This window comes from Chiloscyllium punctatum, chromosome 48 (genome assembly GCF_047496795.1).
Source record: "Chiloscyllium punctatum isolate Juve2018m chromosome 48, sChiPun1.3, whole genome shotgun sequence".
Classification (NCBI taxonomy): Eukaryota; Metazoa; Chordata; class Chondrichthyes; order Orectolobiformes; family Hemiscylliidae; genus Chiloscyllium; species Chiloscyllium punctatum.
The window spans coordinates 38,596,303-38,614,238 of record NC_092786.1 but is presented as its reverse complement, the minus strand read 5'-3'; the positions used below and the strand labels follow the sequence as shown (position 1 = coordinate 38,614,238).

Sequence of the window (17,936 nt, the reverse complement as noted above, 5' to 3'; positions counted from 1 at the left end):
GTCAGACAAGATAAGGATTGTAGTTTCATTCCCTAAATGAGAGTCTATAAGGTATGAGCAAGTAGGAAAAGAGTTAAGTTTTGGGTTGTATAAGACACAGGCTCAGCTGGCATGACATGGATCAGATAAGAACTTGCATTAAACAATGAGTTGCTGGATGCATGGTTGACAAGGTGAAAAAGCATTCCTTATGTAAAGCCATTTAGCAAGATGAAAAAGCAGTCATTATGTCAAGTCAGTTAACAAAGTTAGGAACATCTTTTGCATAATGCCAGATGGCTTAATCTTTACTGTTGATACTTGATTGGGTGACCTTTGTAATCAAAATAGATGTTGCCTTATTTGGAGGCTGCTCTCTGTAAGTGACTATATAATTCATCAAGAATCTGCTGTTTGACAGAAGAGCATTACTCATGTCCATGGGTGATGGTTTTCTCTCTCTCCAGGGCCCGGAATAAAGGAAGATAGAACCCATACTGTGTCTGAGTGTTTGCTTCGGCTGATACTGGGAAAGGGAACTGGGACGACATAAAGTGAACCAGATGAGTTTTTCCTGATAATTGGCAATGATTTCATCATTGTCATTAAATTCTTAATTCTAGATTTTTAGTGAAATCAAATTCCACCATCTGCCTTGACAGGATTGGAACCAGGGTCCCCAGATCAGTACCTGGGTCTCCGGATTTACAGTCCAGCGATAATACCACTTGGCCATTGCCTCCCCCAACATAAGTTAAGGTAAGGGATAGAAGATTTAGGAAGGATGTGATGAAAATCCTTTCCACTCGGAAGATGGTGGGAATTTGGAACTGACTGTCTGAAAGGGTGGTAGAGGTACAAATTCTCATAACCTTTGAGACATCTTTAGATGTACTCTGGCAATGTCAAGACATACAGGGCTATTAGCTAAGTACTGGAAAATGGAAGTAGATTAGTTAGGTAATTGGTTTTGACTGGTGTAAGACACACAGTGGACTAAAGAGCCTTTTTCTGTGCTGGAGACCTCTGCCACTATTGGAGAGATTCCTTCCAGGTTTCCAATTACTTCAAGATTTCTAAGGCTCCTTGATAATGTGCTCAGTTAAATGTTGCTTTAATGTCAAGGACTGTTGCTGTCAAATTGCCTCTGGAATTCTGCTCTTTCAATGATATTTGGACCATGGCTATAGTGAGGTCTGGTGTTATGTACCTGATATAATCGAAACTGGGTACTGCTATGGAAGTTTTTGGTAAGTGTTTCTTAAAAACAGTGTCAGCAAGATCATCCATTACATAGCTGATTGAGACGAGATAAATGGGATAGTAATTGGCCAGATAGGATTTCCCCTGTTGTGTTGACAGACAAGATCGCAATTTTTACAGCACAGAAGGTGGTCATTTGGCCTGTTGGCTTTATTGATTCTGAGAGTGAATAATTAAATAATGCTGTGCTAGTGCTGTAACTAGATTGGAGTAACTTGAATAGAGGTACAGCTAGTTATGGATTCCATTCTTCATTGGAATGTTTTGAGTATCTAAAGTGCTCAGACTTTGTTGTCATCACATGAAGTGAATATAATTGACTGAAAGCTGCCTTCTGAGGTCAACATCTTGGCAATTCTGGCTGGAGAAATCGACTTTAGTCTTACCCCTTGTATTCACCTGCTGCGCTGCTCCGTCTTTGAGAGCATGCATGTTCTTTGAGCCGAATTTGCCTGCTAGTTGTTTGTGTATCACCATTCACCATTGATAATAGAGTTTTGATCTGATGTGTTAACTTTGTGTTGTCTACTGCATACTGTTTCTGCTTTTGGTATTGTCTGGTAGCAGCACCTGGGTGGTGCTTCAATTTTGTGCTCATAATGCTGCTCCTGGCATGCTGTTCTGTGTAATTCTTGAAAGGGTTGGTGTGCTGGCTTGAAAGTGCCAGGATATCCTGGGTCAGGATTTCACTGATTTGCAGGATATAATTGTGCTGATAACTTAGTGCCCTGCTGATGCCCGGGTTTTGAGCTGTATGATCTTTTCTTCATTTATCCCTTTTGGCATGGTGAAGTAGCCTAGTCCAGAACTTGCTTTTGCTTGTAATTTTATTTTATGTTCCAATTAACTTAGTTTTGCAATTGTTTTTCATTCTCCAGTACCCAATAAAAAGCTTCTTTGGTTGGAATAAAAAAAAGCAATGTTGGTTTTGGTGTTTGCAATTTGCAAATTGTGTTTTAAATAAAAGCAAAAGACTTACATTTGTGCAGTGCATTTCATGACCTCAGGATATTTTGGATGTACTACTGCCATTTACACACAGTGATTTAGATATAAATGTCAATTCAACTCGGTCAGATATTGGTTGAGGGTTGAATGTTAACTGGGATACTGGTATTTCAACAATGCTCTGGAATACTGCATTCCTGGATGCAACATTACAAGCAATGTAAGGTTCTTTGTTCGATTTAGAAGATCGAACAGCACAGTTCACAGAGAAATAGTCAGTTCTCATGGTATTTTGCCCAGCATAACATTGCCAGAATAGATTATTTGATCATGTTGTCTGCCACTGAATGTTGGGAGAAAGTGAGGACTGGATATCAGAGTCAAGAAGTGTGGTGCTGGGAAAGCACAGCCAATCAGGCAGCATCCGAGGAGCAGGGAGTCGGCTTTTCGAGCATGAGCTCTTCATCAGAAATGTGTGGGGGCAACCTCCGGATACAATGCATCATCCTCTGCCACCTACAAACAGACCCCATCACCAGAGATAAATTTCCCTCCCCACCCCTATCTGCATTCTGTCGAGACCATTCCCTCTGTGACTCCCTCGTTAGGCCCACGGCCCCACCAACCGACCCTCCACAATCGGCACCTTCCCTTGCCTCTGCAAGAGGTGTCGAACCTGTGCCCACACGTCCCCTCCTCACCTCCATCCAAGGCCCCAAAGGATTCTTCCACATTGTCCTGCACCTCCACACGTGTCATCTACTGTGCCTGTTGCCCTTGATCTGGTCCCCTCTACATTGGGGAGACAGGATACCAACTTGCGGAACATTTCAGAGAATACCTCTGGGACACATGCATTAAACAACCCCATCGCCCAGTGACTGAACTCCCCCGCCCACTCCACCAAATTCTAGCAACTAACACCTCATCTTCCACCTTGGGACCCTCCAACCACATGGTATCAATGTGGATTTCACCAGTTTCCTTATTTACCTCTTTCCCCCCCCCCCCCCCCCCCCCAACCTCCAATTGAACTCTCCGCTTCCATGGGCCACAAACATCATTGCTGATGAAGGCATTATGCTCGAAGCATCAGTTCTCCTGCTCCTCGGTTGCTGCCTGACCTGTGCTTTTCCAGCACCACACTGTCTACTCTGATCTCCAGCATCTGCAGTCCTCACCTTCTCCCTGTCATTCTACCTCCATACAGAACATAAAGCTGAACAGCACAGAAACAGGCCCTTCGGCCCACATTGTGTCGAACATGACACCAATTAAACTATTCCTTCTGCCTGCCCTTGGTCCATATCCCTCCACTCCTTGCATATTCGTATGCTTATCTACAAGAATTCAATGTCTTTAAATGTTTATCTTTCCAGTCACTTCCTTTGAACTTTTCATGCTTCAGCAATTTGTTGAGTAAAGACCTTTTTGTTTCCCTCTTTTTTTTCTTTCCTTTGTCACAAGTTTGAATTATATTACTAACTATTTTTTTTCTCTACTCTTGGATTGTGTGACCATGGGAGGGCTATATTTATTGTCTAGTCCTGGTTGCCTGGCGTTGCAGAGTCTGCAAGTCAGCTTGCACCTTTTGAAGGCCTTGTGTGATAAACCAAAATTAGGTTATTGAAGTTTGAGTTGCCAGAATCTGGCAAATTGTTCAATATAGGTGAAGTAGTTTGTTGAGGCTTATAAATTGGTGTTGCAAAAAATGTTTTATCATCTTTTATTGTGATGCACAGAACAAATTTAGATAATAGTCATGACTAAATGTTGATGTTTTTAGGCTACAAACAATGTATGTGTTTTGCACACCTTTTTTAAAGATGTTGTAAATTAATAAAGCTAGTTTGAATTTAAAAAAAAAATTGAATATTGTCTGTGACACAGAATATTAATCTACTGATCTGTTAGCTGCTTGTCCACAACAAGACCAGCAGTATATTTTGGGGGGGGGGGGGGTGTGAAGAGGAGGGAGGAAAATGTTTTGATGTTAGAGGGACTCAACCAGAATTGCTATCACCCATGGCTAGCTGTTTTGTCACTGTCTGTGAAGCAGCTAAGGATCAAGTTTGATTTAACACTTGAACTATTGAGTTTTGAAAAAAATCACTCGTGAGCTGGGATGTGCATATGTTTTGCTGGTCATCCCTAACTGTCCTGGATGTCTTATCACTTTGTCTTTAAATTCTACTTATTCCCACAATTGTTGGACTGATACATGCATCTCTTTATAATTATCTGAGTTTAATTATAAACATGAACTCTGAAAAAAAACCCTAGAAAATTTGGTTTTGTCCCCTGCAATTTTTAATCCGAACGAGATGAAACTTCAATGTGACTGTACTTCAATTAAGTTGTTTCAGAAAATGTTCTTGGCCTTCTGACATTCTTCTTTAACTGTAACATTACCACCATTAATAGGTTTGTTGCACCTTGTTGTCCTCTCTTGTGCCCTATTATGGGATGTTTACAAGAACCTATCTCTTTTTCCAATATGTAAAAATGTCCAGGCTGCAATGGTAAAATGAAATGTAAAATTTCTAACAGCCTTTTCCAGAAACAGTGTTTTCTTGGTCCATATCCATTCCTTATCTCTTCTGAGGCATTTTTAGTGGGACAGGCAATCTATTACTCTGTATTGGTTGGGAGGGAAAAGGCAGACAGCATACGATAAAGATAAAGGAAACGTTCTTTGACTGCAAGTTTGCAACAAATGTTTCTTGGATATTCCTGAGATATCAAATTTGTATTGTGCAAACAATTTGAATGAATGTACAGGCAGTTGTGCCTTCAAATTTACAGCTGAAGGTTTTTAAACTGTAAAATACATTGCATAGTTGGAAGTGGAAGGTTACAGAATTATACAGAGCATGAACCAGTGGAGTTAAGTAAGGTGGGTGTGAGGTTATCCATTTTGGTTCTGAGAAAGGCAAGTATCAATGGTGAGAGGCAAGCAACATAGACAAATTACAAATTAAAATGGAAATTGCTAGAAAAGCTCAGCAGGTCTGGCAGCATCTGTGGAGAGAAATCAGAGTCAACGTTTTAGGTGGAGACGATTCTTCCTCCGATTGCTAAAATAAAAATTACAAAATTAATGCATAGATAGAAAATGCCATCAATATATCTTTTTGAGATGCCTTTATCTCAGAAAGATACAAGACAAAATCAAGGACTAAATGACATTACAGGTTCTAAAGAGACAGTATAAGATAGCAGATGATGACACACCCATCTCAGATTGTCTCGACGTCTTCTATGATTGCTTTGAGCAGAATTTTGGCGGAGAGGTAACACCTATTCCGACAAGTCCTGATGAACCTAGCCAACAGTCACTGCATCAGAGGTCAGATCAGTTTTCCTTCATGTGAATCCAAGGAAATCGATGAGACCAGACGGAGTACAGGCCATGCACTCTGAGCATGCGCAGATCAATTCTCGGATATCTTCAACCTCTCCCTGCAGCAGGCCACTGTCCCTGCCTGTTTCAAGAGGGCCAACATCATCCCTGTGCCTAAGAAGGCTCATGCAGCACGTCTGAATGACTACATCCAGTGGTCCTAACCTCAGTGATCATAAAGTGCTTTGAAAGGCTGGTCATGGCATTAATCAACTCCAGCCTCCCCACTACTCTTGACCCATTCCAATTTGCCTATCAGACCAACAGATCCATGTCAGATGCCACATCACTTGCCCTTCACTCCTCCCTAGAACAGTTTGACACCAAGAACAGCTATTTAAGAATCCTACTCATTGACTACAGTTCAGTCTTCAACACTATTATCCCCTCGACTGATTACTAGACTTGGTGATCTCTGACTAAGCCCCACTCTTTGCAACTGGATCCTCAGTTTCCTCACCCACAGGCCACAATCAGTGAAGATTGGGGACAATATTTCATCCTCACTAACACTGAACACTGGAATCCCCGGGGTGTGTACTCAGCCCCCTACTGTACTCACTGTATACCCATGACTATCTCACCAAATGCCATTTACAAGTACGCTGATGACACCACCATAATCGGTCAGATCTCAGATGGTGACAAAACAGACTACAGATGGGAGGTGGAAGACCTGGAAAAATGGTGCACTGAGAACAACCTAGCTCTCAATGCCAGCAAAACCAAGGAACTCATTATTGACTTTTGGTGGGATGTTACTCATGCCCCCCTACACATTAGCAACAGCACAGAGGTGGAATGAGTGGAGTAGTCATCCACAATAAGCTTTCTTGGACTCTTCAAGTGGACGCATTGGTTACAAAAGACCAACAACGTCTCTTCTTCTTCAGGCAGCTGAGGAATTTGGGCATGACAGTGATTACCCTTGCCAACTATTATAGGTGTGCCATCAAGAGCATTCACTTTGGATGTATCACTTCCTGGTATGCCAACTGTACCATTCAAGATTGGAGACGGTTACAGAGAGTGGTGAACACTGCCTGGACAATCTCGAAGGCCAACCTCCCATCTATAGAATTCATCGACCAGGCCCGCTGTCAAGGAAAGGCAGCCAGCATTCTCAAAGATCCACCCCACCCTGCCAATGTTTTTCTACAACCTTTACCTTGGGGGAGAAGGTACAGAAGCCTGAACACATGCACCAGCCAGTTTCGAAACAGTTTCTACCCGACTGTTGTTAGAATACTGAATGGACTTTCAAACTCTTAGCATTTGCACGTACCTGTATTTAGGTTTTTGCCGCTGTTTACCTCTTATTTACTTATCTATGCGATTTAACTATGTGATCTGCCTGTATTGCTTGCAAGGCAAAGCTTTTCACTGTGCCTCAGTACAAGTGACAATAAATTCAATTCAATTCTTCTGGAATCTTCATAGACCCCATCTGTTGTACAGCATTCAGTTTGAGTACCAAATCTTGAGCTAAGTAGGGATTGGACCTGAAACACTCCTTTTTTTTCTCCACACATTTGGGTCTTTTCCTGTGGTTTTGCATACCAAATGCAATTCGCACACACCAACTTCTGCAAACAGTCAAAGTTTATTGAAGCTAGTACAAACTTGGTGACCTCCTTGGCCCCCTTGCAGGCATGCGAGGTTGAGTCAAAGTGAGGCCCTGAACAAAGAAAACACATCTTCATACAGGTCAGTTGGCCATGCTTACAGATACTCTGGTCACTCTCCATCGTCACATACTACCTAAGACAACCCCCCATCTACTGACAGCCACATGTTACCCCAGGCACAATGGCAGGATAAGATCATCCTCTGAGATGATGCTAATGTACTAATCCTGGGGAATCGTTATGCAAATGATTTCTTGACTCAGTGATTCCCCAAGACGAAGCAGGAAAGCATTTCTGACAATAGCAGGGGAGTAAAACCAAATGACTATCTAAATGAAGTATAAATTACAATGGTAGTCATCCGCATTCTTTTATGATTGTTGTCCCCACCCAAAGACAGTGTAGTTTAACCCTTTAATCTATCAGGCGGCATGGTGACTTGGTAGTTAGCACTGCTGCCTCTCAGTACCAGGGACCTGGGTTTGATTCCAGCCTCAGGCGATTGCCTGTGTGGAGTTTGCACATTCTCCCAATGTCTGCATGGGCTTCATCTGGGTGCTCCGGTTTCCCCTCACAGTCCAAAGATGTGCAGGTCAGGTGAATTGGCCATGCTAAATTACCCATAGTGTTAGATGCATGAGTCAGAGGCAAATGGGTTCTGGGTGGGTTACTCATCAGCAGGTTGGTGTGGACTTGTTGGGCCGAAGGGCATGTTTCCACACTGTAGGGAATCTAATCTAATCTAATTATATTAATGTCCAGAGAGAGATTCCCATTTAATCTTTTAACATCACATGCAGATGTTGCCAGACCTGTTGCATTTGTCCAACAATTTGTTGTGTTTTTGTTTTTGATTTCCAGCATTCACTGTTCTTTTTTTTAAAGTAGGTTAGGCCTATAATCTCTAGAGTTTAGAAGAATGAGAGGAGATCTAATCGTGCTATACAATATATAAAGGGAATTGACAAATTCAATGTAGGATGCTTCCTGATGTGGGACAATGCAGAATAAGATGTAACCTTTTAAGGGTAAGAGCTAGCAGATTTAAACGGGGTGAGGAGGAATTGCTTCTTTTAAAAAGTGATGAATCTGTGGAATTCACTAGTGTAATAAATGCTGGATACTGACTTTATTTAAGGAGGAGATAGAATTTTAATAAGTAATGGATTAAAAAGTTGTGGAGAGCAGGTAGGCTGGTGGAATTGAGGCAGAGATGAGATCAGCCATAATTATGTTGAATGGTGAAGCAGGTGTGGGAGTTTGAAAGGGCTGCTCCTGCTCTTAGTTCTTAGGAAAATAGAATAAATTTCATCAGTGTGGTCCAAACCCATTTTTTTATTTGTAGCATTGTCACAGAGCATAAGTTTATATTGTGTTTTCTGTGATTCATGACTTTCTTTGAGCACCAGCCAGCTGTTAATAAGGAAAGAATGAAAATGATTTTGACAAAGTAACCTTGCTACTACAGGAAAATTGGAAACTAGATTGAAGGGACTCATAAGGAAAGTTGGAAACATATGTGCAGCATCACAACTCACTCCAGAACTTCTGAGGGGAAAGATTTGAGCTATAACATTGTGAGCTGAATAACTTCCTGCCTATTTATTATTTGTCTTTGAGAACAATATTTGACCCTTCTTGCTCTGTAATGTTGGTGTTGACTGTTACGCTTGTTTTAATACTATTGCATGATGGTGTGACACCTAGAAAATAATTTATTCAGGAAAAATGAGATTTGAGCAGTTCCAGTAATGACCACAAGAATAAGTAGGTTTTGCATCATTGCTATCTGTCGATTTTTGCATAAAAATAAGTTTTGTACTTCTTCATAATGTTTTTCCAAAGGCATGTTTCAACAGTATATATTTGGGGATAGTTGATGATCAACTTAAAACTCTTACATAATTTTACATCGTATTTAAAGAGTAAACACAAAATTGATAAAACCTCGGGATCTCTCTGGCATTACCTTCAAATGTACATTCACCATTTTCTTAGTAATGTGCGTCGTGAGAACAGTATCATGAACAGATATTGTAAAATTGGCACCACATTAGTCAAAATGTTTCACCTCTTAAGTGGAGCAAACATGAATGCACTACTGTAAATTTATACTCTTTTTTTTCTGTAAAGGTCAGTAATTCAACATTGCAACATATTTGATCATTTTCCAAATGTTAGCTGCAATAGCAATCTGTTATTAATGAATTTTTTTTTCTTCCCACAGCAAAACTGTACAATCAAAAGTGGACTGCATTTTGGTGAGTGCTAGATGCAAATTAAACCTTTTTTCAATATGAATTGTGAACTCATATTTTATGTAACTGTAAATACCTTTTAAGTACAACATTCCTTGGTTGTAGATGTGCAGCTATAATAGGAGGAAGCTTTGATGTTGGTGCAAGCTACTTCTATAATGAAAGTAAGAACAAATGTATAATGATCTTTCCAGATCAACCCAGAATACTTTAAATATATAAAATAATTTAATGTGTTGAATCGTTTGAATGCTAACACATAAGTAATTTTGCCCACAATATCTGATGAACAGCAATGAAATAATTGGCTGATTATGATGTTTCAGGGAGGATAATTGATCAAGACTGTGTATGAAGTAGTTTTGCTGTTTAGATTATGCGCTAGACTCTTTAACATCAGTGCAAACCATTTGCATGGCTAGATAAGATTTCAGTTTATCTACAACCGTACAGCACCTTTTCAGTGCTGCTTTAAATTGGCTGCCTCTGATAATCTGTCCTGAGTAAAATCTAGTACGCACAGAGATTTTTAAAAATGCCATGCTGAATGCCATGACTTGGAGATGCCAGTGTTAGACTGGTGTGGACAAAGTTAAAAATCTCACAATACCAGGTTATAGTCCAAAAGGTTTACTTGGAAGCACGAGCTTTCGGAGCCCTGAAGGAGTGCATTCCAAATAAACCTGGTGTTGTGATTTTTAACTATGTTGAATGCTAGTTAACTCCAGATATGTTCACCATTCACACTTGCATTCTAAACATCCATGTACAAACTAGAAATATCCCACTTCTCAACCCAAACTTGCCTGCCTACCTGCCCTTGCCCAGGAAAGTTCCAAGATGAAACATAACCTCCTTTGGTTGGATACCATTCCATTTTTGACCTTGTTTTGAGAAATTTGGTTGACTATTAGGTGTGTGAACTGTTAACTTTGTCCATTGCATAGTCCTTCAGAATCATGCTGAACTATTTTTCTTTCTCCTACCTGCCAATTTAGTCCAGCGTTTCGCTCCTCCTCACCTGATGTTTTGGATCACAGATTCATGCTTGCTGATCATCTTTTGGTACCTCTTCAAAGTGATTGCCATTCATATTTGAATGGTAAATGTTGGCAAACCATTTGACTGCTTTGGGCACCATAGCCAAACCTGATCCTCCTTTCATGCAGTTTTCTGTATAATGGTAGTTGCAGGAGAGCAATGGATTATAGAATAATAAAGTTCCGAGGGATACCGTTTGTCCTACTCTGCCTTTACTAGCTGTTTGAAAGAGATAGTCATGCGGTTTTTCTTTCAGGCATTTATTGAGCTTGATGTTGGCAGTTAACATTGAATTTGCTTCAACACCATTTCAAGAAGTGCATTCCACTTCATGCTTCTGGTTGAGAAGAAACCTCGCATAACTTTTAAATTCCTATTTCAATTTTTCATAACTCCAAAGTGATTGAAGATCAAATCTGAAATTTTGTTGGCTAGTATTAATTGTCTACACCTGTTTAAACTTAGTGAAACCTAAATCATTTTTCAAAGGAATGTCACTATTTCAGCCTGGAAGGGATGTGTACTATCACTAGCTTTCCAACTGATCCTGGATAAGCATTATTTAGTTATTAATCCATATGACCTTGCTGAAATTTTGGAATCATAACTGCATAGTTCCCTTTTTGACTGGAGCTTTGTGTGGAACTTGACCGAGAAACCTTACTGGAGTAAGGCCATTGGAAGAATTTACTTTGACTTGTATTATTGCCTGTAATCAACAATAACTTTGGAGTTCCTTGGCCCCATATTGTGGTTTGAAATTAGTTTTTGAAGGATTTATCTATCTACTGTTTATATTAAAGTGCTAGTCAAGAGAAACAACACCTTGTGAACACCACTAAGAGAATATGTTCTGGTCCAATAAGGAACCTTTTTTTTTCTTGCTACATTAACAAAGCCAGCAATAATTCTAATGCATACTCCATAATTAGAATTGTTCTCTGTTCCTGCTGACATGCTTCCCAAGGAACATCTGACTGTTCCTTTTTGCAGACAATATTGTTCTTTGTCAACCCTCTTCTCCCCTCCTAGTGTACTGTTTCTAAGGCTTCTTATGCCTTCATGGTGGTGCCTACTGAGTAATGGAGCTGTAGAACGGAGGATGTAGATTTAGATTATTAGATTAGATTCCATTACAGTGTGGAAACGGGTCCTTCAGCCCAACAAGTCCACACCGACCCGCCGAAGCGCAACCCACCCATACCCCTACATTACCCCTTACCTAACACTACGGACAACTTAGCATGGCTAGTTCACCTGACCTGCACATCTTTGGACTGTGGGAGGAAACTGGAGCACCCGGAGGAAACCCACGCAGACACTGGGAGCACGTGCAAACTCCACACAGTTGGGGGGGGGGAGGTGTTTGCATAGACAGAAGAAAACAAAGAAGTACAGCAATTTGTAAAGTTGTAATATCTACTAGAAAAAAAATGTTATGCAATGTTTTGAGACATTGTTTACTTGCATTCTTGTTGATGGGTTATTCTCACAATTGCACTTTGTGATATCCTTGTTACTACAAGCTGTTGGAATCTTTAAAAACTGAACTGTGAATGCTGGATATCAGAAACAAAAACAGAAATTGCTGGAAAAGCTCAGCAGGTCTGGCAGCAACTGTGGAGAGAAATCAGAATTAACATTTCAGGTCCAGTGACTCTTCCTGAGAACTGACGGTATCTCGGCGAAAGTAGGTTTTTATGCAGAAGGTATGGTGGGAGAGTGGGTAAGGTATAAATGATACCTTATATGATAAATGGAAATAGAGCCCAAAGAGAGAGAAGAACAGTTGGATGGAAAAGCAGACCATGTGATAACAATACCTGGTCTGTGGAGTTTGGGGTAAGGACATTGAGAATGTACCTCCAGTCCTAAAATTGTTGAAGTCATTATAGGAAGGATGTTGTGAAACTTGTAAATATTTTCTGAACCCTTTCAAGGATATTGCCAGGTTTGGAGGGTTTGAGAGGCTGAACAGACTGGGGCTACTTTCCCTGGAGTGCTAGAGGCTGAAGGGTGACCTTTTATAGATGTTTATTAAAATCAAGAGGGACCTGGATAAGATAAAGAGACAAGGTCTTTTCCCTGGGGTGGGGGAGTCCAAAACGAGAGGGCATAGGTTTAAGGTGAGAGAGGCGCCTAACTGGCAAATTTTTCACGCAGAGGGTTTTGCAAGAATGGAATGAGCTGCCAGATGAAATGGTGGAAGCTGGTTCAATTACAACATTTAAAAGGCACCTGAATGAGTATATGATTAGGAAGGGATTTGTGGGATATGGGCCAAATACTAATAAATCTAGGGACTAGATTTATTTAGGATATTCAGTCGGTATGGACAAGTTGGATCGAAGGGCTTGTTTCTGTGCTGTATATCTTTATGACTGAGTCCAGAAGGCTGTAGAGTTCCATTCTTTGTTCCGTAATGATGGGAGAATTGTGTGATGCAGCACACCACTAGACATTGTAATTTACACCTTAGGGAATTGGTAAAGTCTAAAAGATACTAGGCTGAAACTCCCATTTCCAACATACTTATCTTTGGGTCCCAGTTTATGTGTCTCTGTTTAATAATGATAAGAAGTTAAACTCTTGATAGTTATTATGGATATGTTATTTTGAGTCACGAATACATATTGTGCATCATTGCAGTTGTTTGCACTGTATGCTTCGCACTGTGGCATTGGCCTTCCATGACTGAAGTGTGATCAAGAGAGTGATTGGTTGGCTTTTCTATAATCTCGTGTAAATTACAATTGCCATTTTACGCACCATGCTAAATGCAAGCCTGTATCACTTCTATCAACGTGTTATATTTTATTAGTTCCAATTTTTCCCTATCAACCTATCCTACATTGCTGCCTTCATTGTGTTTTCCTACTACTCATTGTTTCTTTTATATTTGTATTTTATTTTCTATATTCCTGTTATTTTCCTCCATTCCCACTAATTAAACTCTGGCTTCCTGTCATTTGGTAGTTTGGGTCACTATATTTGAAGTCTACAATATACATAGGCCCCCAAAAAACTGTTTTCACTTATGAATGGAGCCCCAAAGAATTTCAAAGTATAATAAATAAGCTGGCGAGGTGGGGATATGATCTGTGGTTCTACTGCAGAGGACAAAGGGAGTTGCTGGGAAAGGCTGGGACCTAACTCATGAATATAAAAAGTGGCATTTGCGAGCTGTGGACAATATGCAAAAACCCAGAACCAGCATTGAGTCACTGTGCACATGTAGAGCTTGAAGATATCAGCAATGTAGGTATAGGGAAGACTACTTCTGGAAATGGAAGTGAACTTGGGTTCTTATCTCCAAAATGGAGAACTTGTCTGTAAGGCAACATCTGTTCTACGGAATTGCGGAGTGTAGTGCATAAGCTTGTCTGATTTGAAATTTCAACTCTTTCTCTCAGATATTTCCAGACTAGCTGTGTATTTCTAATATTTTCTCTTCCGTTTATCTTAGGCTTAGAACAATTTTTAAAAAACTTTCTTTGATTCTGAAGTTTAATCTTTTATGACATGGCAACAGACAGCAGAATCAAATCAGCGTTTCAACTTCTGTATTCACAACACAGTAAAGTTAAAACCTACAAAGACCCTGAAAATTGACCCCAGTGGTCCCTAACCAGATGTCTTGCATCACCGATCTCTGATTCTTCAAAATGATTAATTTCAGACACTGGTTTGTAACTGAAACAAAAAACTTCGCAGTTTATTAACAAAGTAATAATGTTTGCAGAGTGAAACTAAACAACAAAGTAATCTAATTGACGTCTGTGTTTCAACCCAAACTTTGTTTTCAGCCCCATTAACACAGTTAAATAAAATAATCTGGCTTGTTTTGTTATTTAAGTGGCTTTCAAGAACCAATCTGCAATTAACTTGGCCTGGCCTCTGTTTGTTTGTGCTTCCTTTTTTAATAACAAGCTGCTGCCCACAGTCCAAAGGACATTTTCAACACTCAGTTCTCAGTTCACAGCTCCAAACCAAAACTGATGATAGAATAAAACAAATTAAAAAAGAGAATGAAGAATTATTGAGAGTTCTAGCAAATTATTATGAAAAGTAACGTGACCAAAATAACTAAAATATCATTTTCATGATTTGCTGAGGGTTTTCCAAAGTTGCCAGTTCATAGTATATCTTTATCTTTACTTATGCTTTTCAAAGGTGAAACAAAGATCTGAAACGAAGATCAGAAACAAAATCCTATCCCTGTTTTGATAATTTTGTTACAAAACTAACTTGATGTTAACCCACGAAAGTATACGTGTATTTTTACCTGGAATATGTGCACTCCCTCATGCTTTCCAAACAGCAAAGCTATGTTTAGTTTCCCTAAAAGAGTACAATAATCTATTAATAATATTCTCCCATGTACTTTCTGAACAGGTGAAATGATGATGAAATAAATTGACTAACAGTAGATTTGCAGTGATTGTAAAGAATACAAGTTGTGTTGAGGGTACAGTTAAAATACACAATGTGAAACTAGTTATATAGTAGAATTTTTCTTAACTACTCATCTGAAGTTGCGACTATTACTAAATTCTCAACCGACAGATGTGTAACAACAATTAGTTTGAATTTATTCAGACTCTTCTTTATGACATGAACTTTATCTGGCCGTGTCAGTCATCTGTATCCGTGTTTGTGACAAATCTTTGTCGCAAATGGTGTTGAGCTTTAGAATGTTGTTAATGATGCACAGCAAATTGAGTGTATTCAATCACACTCCTTACTTGTGCCTTGCAGGTGGTGGTCTGCATTGGGGAAGTGAGGTACTCAGTGCAGAACTGTTTTTGTAGCTGCAGTATTTTTATGGCTGATCCAGCTGTTTCGGGTCAGTGGTAACTTTCAGGATGTTGGTAGTTAAGATTGTTAGGATTAGATTAGATTAGATTACTTAGTGTGGAAACAGGCCCTTCGGCCAACAAGTCCACACCGACCCTCCGAAGAGCAACCCACTCAGACCCATTCCCCTACACTTAGCCCTAACTAATGCACCTGTTACTATGGGCAATTCAGCGTGGCCATTCCACCTAACCTGCACATCTTTGGACTGTGGAGGAGAAACCGGAGCACCCGGAGGAAATCCATGCAGACACTAGGAGAATGTGCAAACCCCACACAGACAGTTGCCTGAGGTGGGAATTGAACCCGGGTCCCTGGCGCTTTGAGGCAGCAGTGCTAACCACTGTGCCACTGTGCTGCCCTGTTATGGTAATGCTATGGAATGTCAGAGGACAATGATTAAGCTTTCCCTTGTTGAAGTTGTTCATTGCCTGGCACTTATTATTCCAAACAAACATCCCCACTTCTGACCTGCATAATGGGGGAAAGATCATAAATTGGCCTTCAGCAATCTCATCTATCTTTCTTTGTGTTTATGTATGATTCCAATCCCCTGATTCCCATTGACCCCACTTTTATAGAGCTCCTTGATGTAACACTGGGTCAGGTGCTACCTTCATATCAAGGGCACTCCCTTTCACACCTTATTGGAGTTCAGCTCTTTTCAAAGCTGTCGTGAAGTCAGGAGCTGAGTGGTCCTGGCAGAACCCAACATGAGCAGTTTGTCACATTGTAAGTGCTGCTTGATAGCACTTGTGTAGATTAGTAGGATGGTAATTGTTTTTAGATATGCTTGTGCTGTTCCTAATATGCCCTCCTCCACTCATCATTAAAGTAGAGTTTATCACTTGGCTTAATGGTAATGGTAGAGTGGGGGTATGCCAAACCATGAGCTTATAGTTTGTGATTCAGAGTATAGTTCTGTTGTTGGTCCATAGTTCCTCATGGATGCTCAGTCTTGAGTTCCTGTTCAAAGACTGTCCCATTTAGCAACAGTGGTAGCATCACCCAACACTATGGAGGGTATTCTCACTGTGAAGGTGTGACTTTGTATCTGCAATGCGAGTGCAGTGGTCACTTCTCCTGATGCAGTCATGACAGAAGCAACTATGACAGGTTGATTGAGAATGAGGTTGAGTAAATTGTGACGTCTTATTGATTCTCTCACTACCTGTCGTAACTAGTCATGCCCTTTAGGAGTGAGTCAGTTTGATCAGTTGTAGTGCTACCAGACCTTGGTGAAAGTCCCTCACTCAGAGTACGTTTTCTGGCTCTGCTATCTTCAGTGCTTCCTGCAAGTCGTGTCCAGGATGGAGTAGTGATTGAGGGTACAGTTAAAATACACAATGTGAAACTAGTTATATAGTAGAATTTTTCTTAACTACTCATATGGAGGGTATTCTCACTGTGAAGGTGTGACTTTGTATCTGCAATGCGAGTGCAGTGGTCACTTCTCCTGATGCAGTCATGACAGAAGCAACTATGACAGGTTGATTGAGAATGAGGTTGAGTAAATTGTGACGTCTTATTGATTCTCTCACTACCTGTCGTAACTAGTCATGCCCTTTAGGAGTGAGTCAGTTTGATCAGTTGTAGTGCTACCAGACCTTGGTGAAAGTCCCTCACTCAGAGTACGTTTTCTGGCTCTGCTATCTTCAGTGCTTCCTGCAAGTCGTGTCCAGGATGGAGTAGTGATTCATGAGCTAAGACAGGTTGCAGTAGATGCTAATTAGCGGGGAATGTTTGACCTGGTGCCACAGGACTTCATGATGTCTGAAGTCAATGCTGAGGATTCTGACCATTGTATAGTTGTCCTTGGTGGATTTGTACTGTTGGGACAGGATGTATCCAAAGATGGAGATTGTGGTATCTGAGACTTTGTATGTTGGGTATGAGAGTGTGATTCTATCAGGCTGTTTTGGTACAAGCCCTCTGATGTTCATAAGTAGGTTACAGTTCTAGATATCATACTTTTAAGAAGGTTGTCAAATCTTTCCCAACAGTTCAGAGGTGACTAATCAGAATTTGTGGTAGTGTTGCAAGACTTGCATGGTGAGACAGAAGAGGCCAGGTTGCTCTTCTGAGAGCAGAAAAGATGAAAGGGAATAATAGACCTTTTTATAAAAAAGTAAATTGAGTAGATGGAGAGGACTTATTGCCATTAGGAGAAGTGCAATGCAAATTTAAAAGAATTGACAAAAGATCTAGGGGGCAGATAAGGGGAGTTATGATCTGACTGCACAGGGAGATAGCCGGGTTCAATATCTGTTTTTGAATGGCTTCTTTCGAGATTTTCTTGGGCTGCGTTTTCATTCTCTCTATCAATAATTAGGTAATTCAGTTGTGTGGTTACTTTCTATATAGACTGTAGGGAAATAAATGGTGACCATCTTGCAAAATGTCCAGATTAGAGGAGGAAGTGCTGGATGTCTTAAAATGGTTTAAGGTGGATAAATCCCCAGGACCTGATCAGATGTACCCGAGAATTCTGTGGGAAGCTAGAGAAGTGATTGCTAGGCCTCTTGCTGAGATATTTATATCATCGATAGCCACAGGTGA

At 40.3% G+C, this 17,936-nt stretch overlaps 1 protein-coding gene across 1 annotated transcript in view; it reads left to right on the top strand.

Moving 5' to 3' along the window:
- Window positions 1-17,936, top strand: part of rfx7b (regulatory factor X7b) — an 88,344-nt gene that overhangs the window by 14,305 nt on the left and 56,103 nt on the right. The window contains exon 2 of the mRNA XM_072564987.1: window positions 9,449-9,482. Coding sequence (XP_072421088.1) covers window positions 9,449-9,482 — 34 coding nt within the window. The remainder of the gene's footprint in view (window positions 1-9,448; window positions 9,483-17,936) is intronic.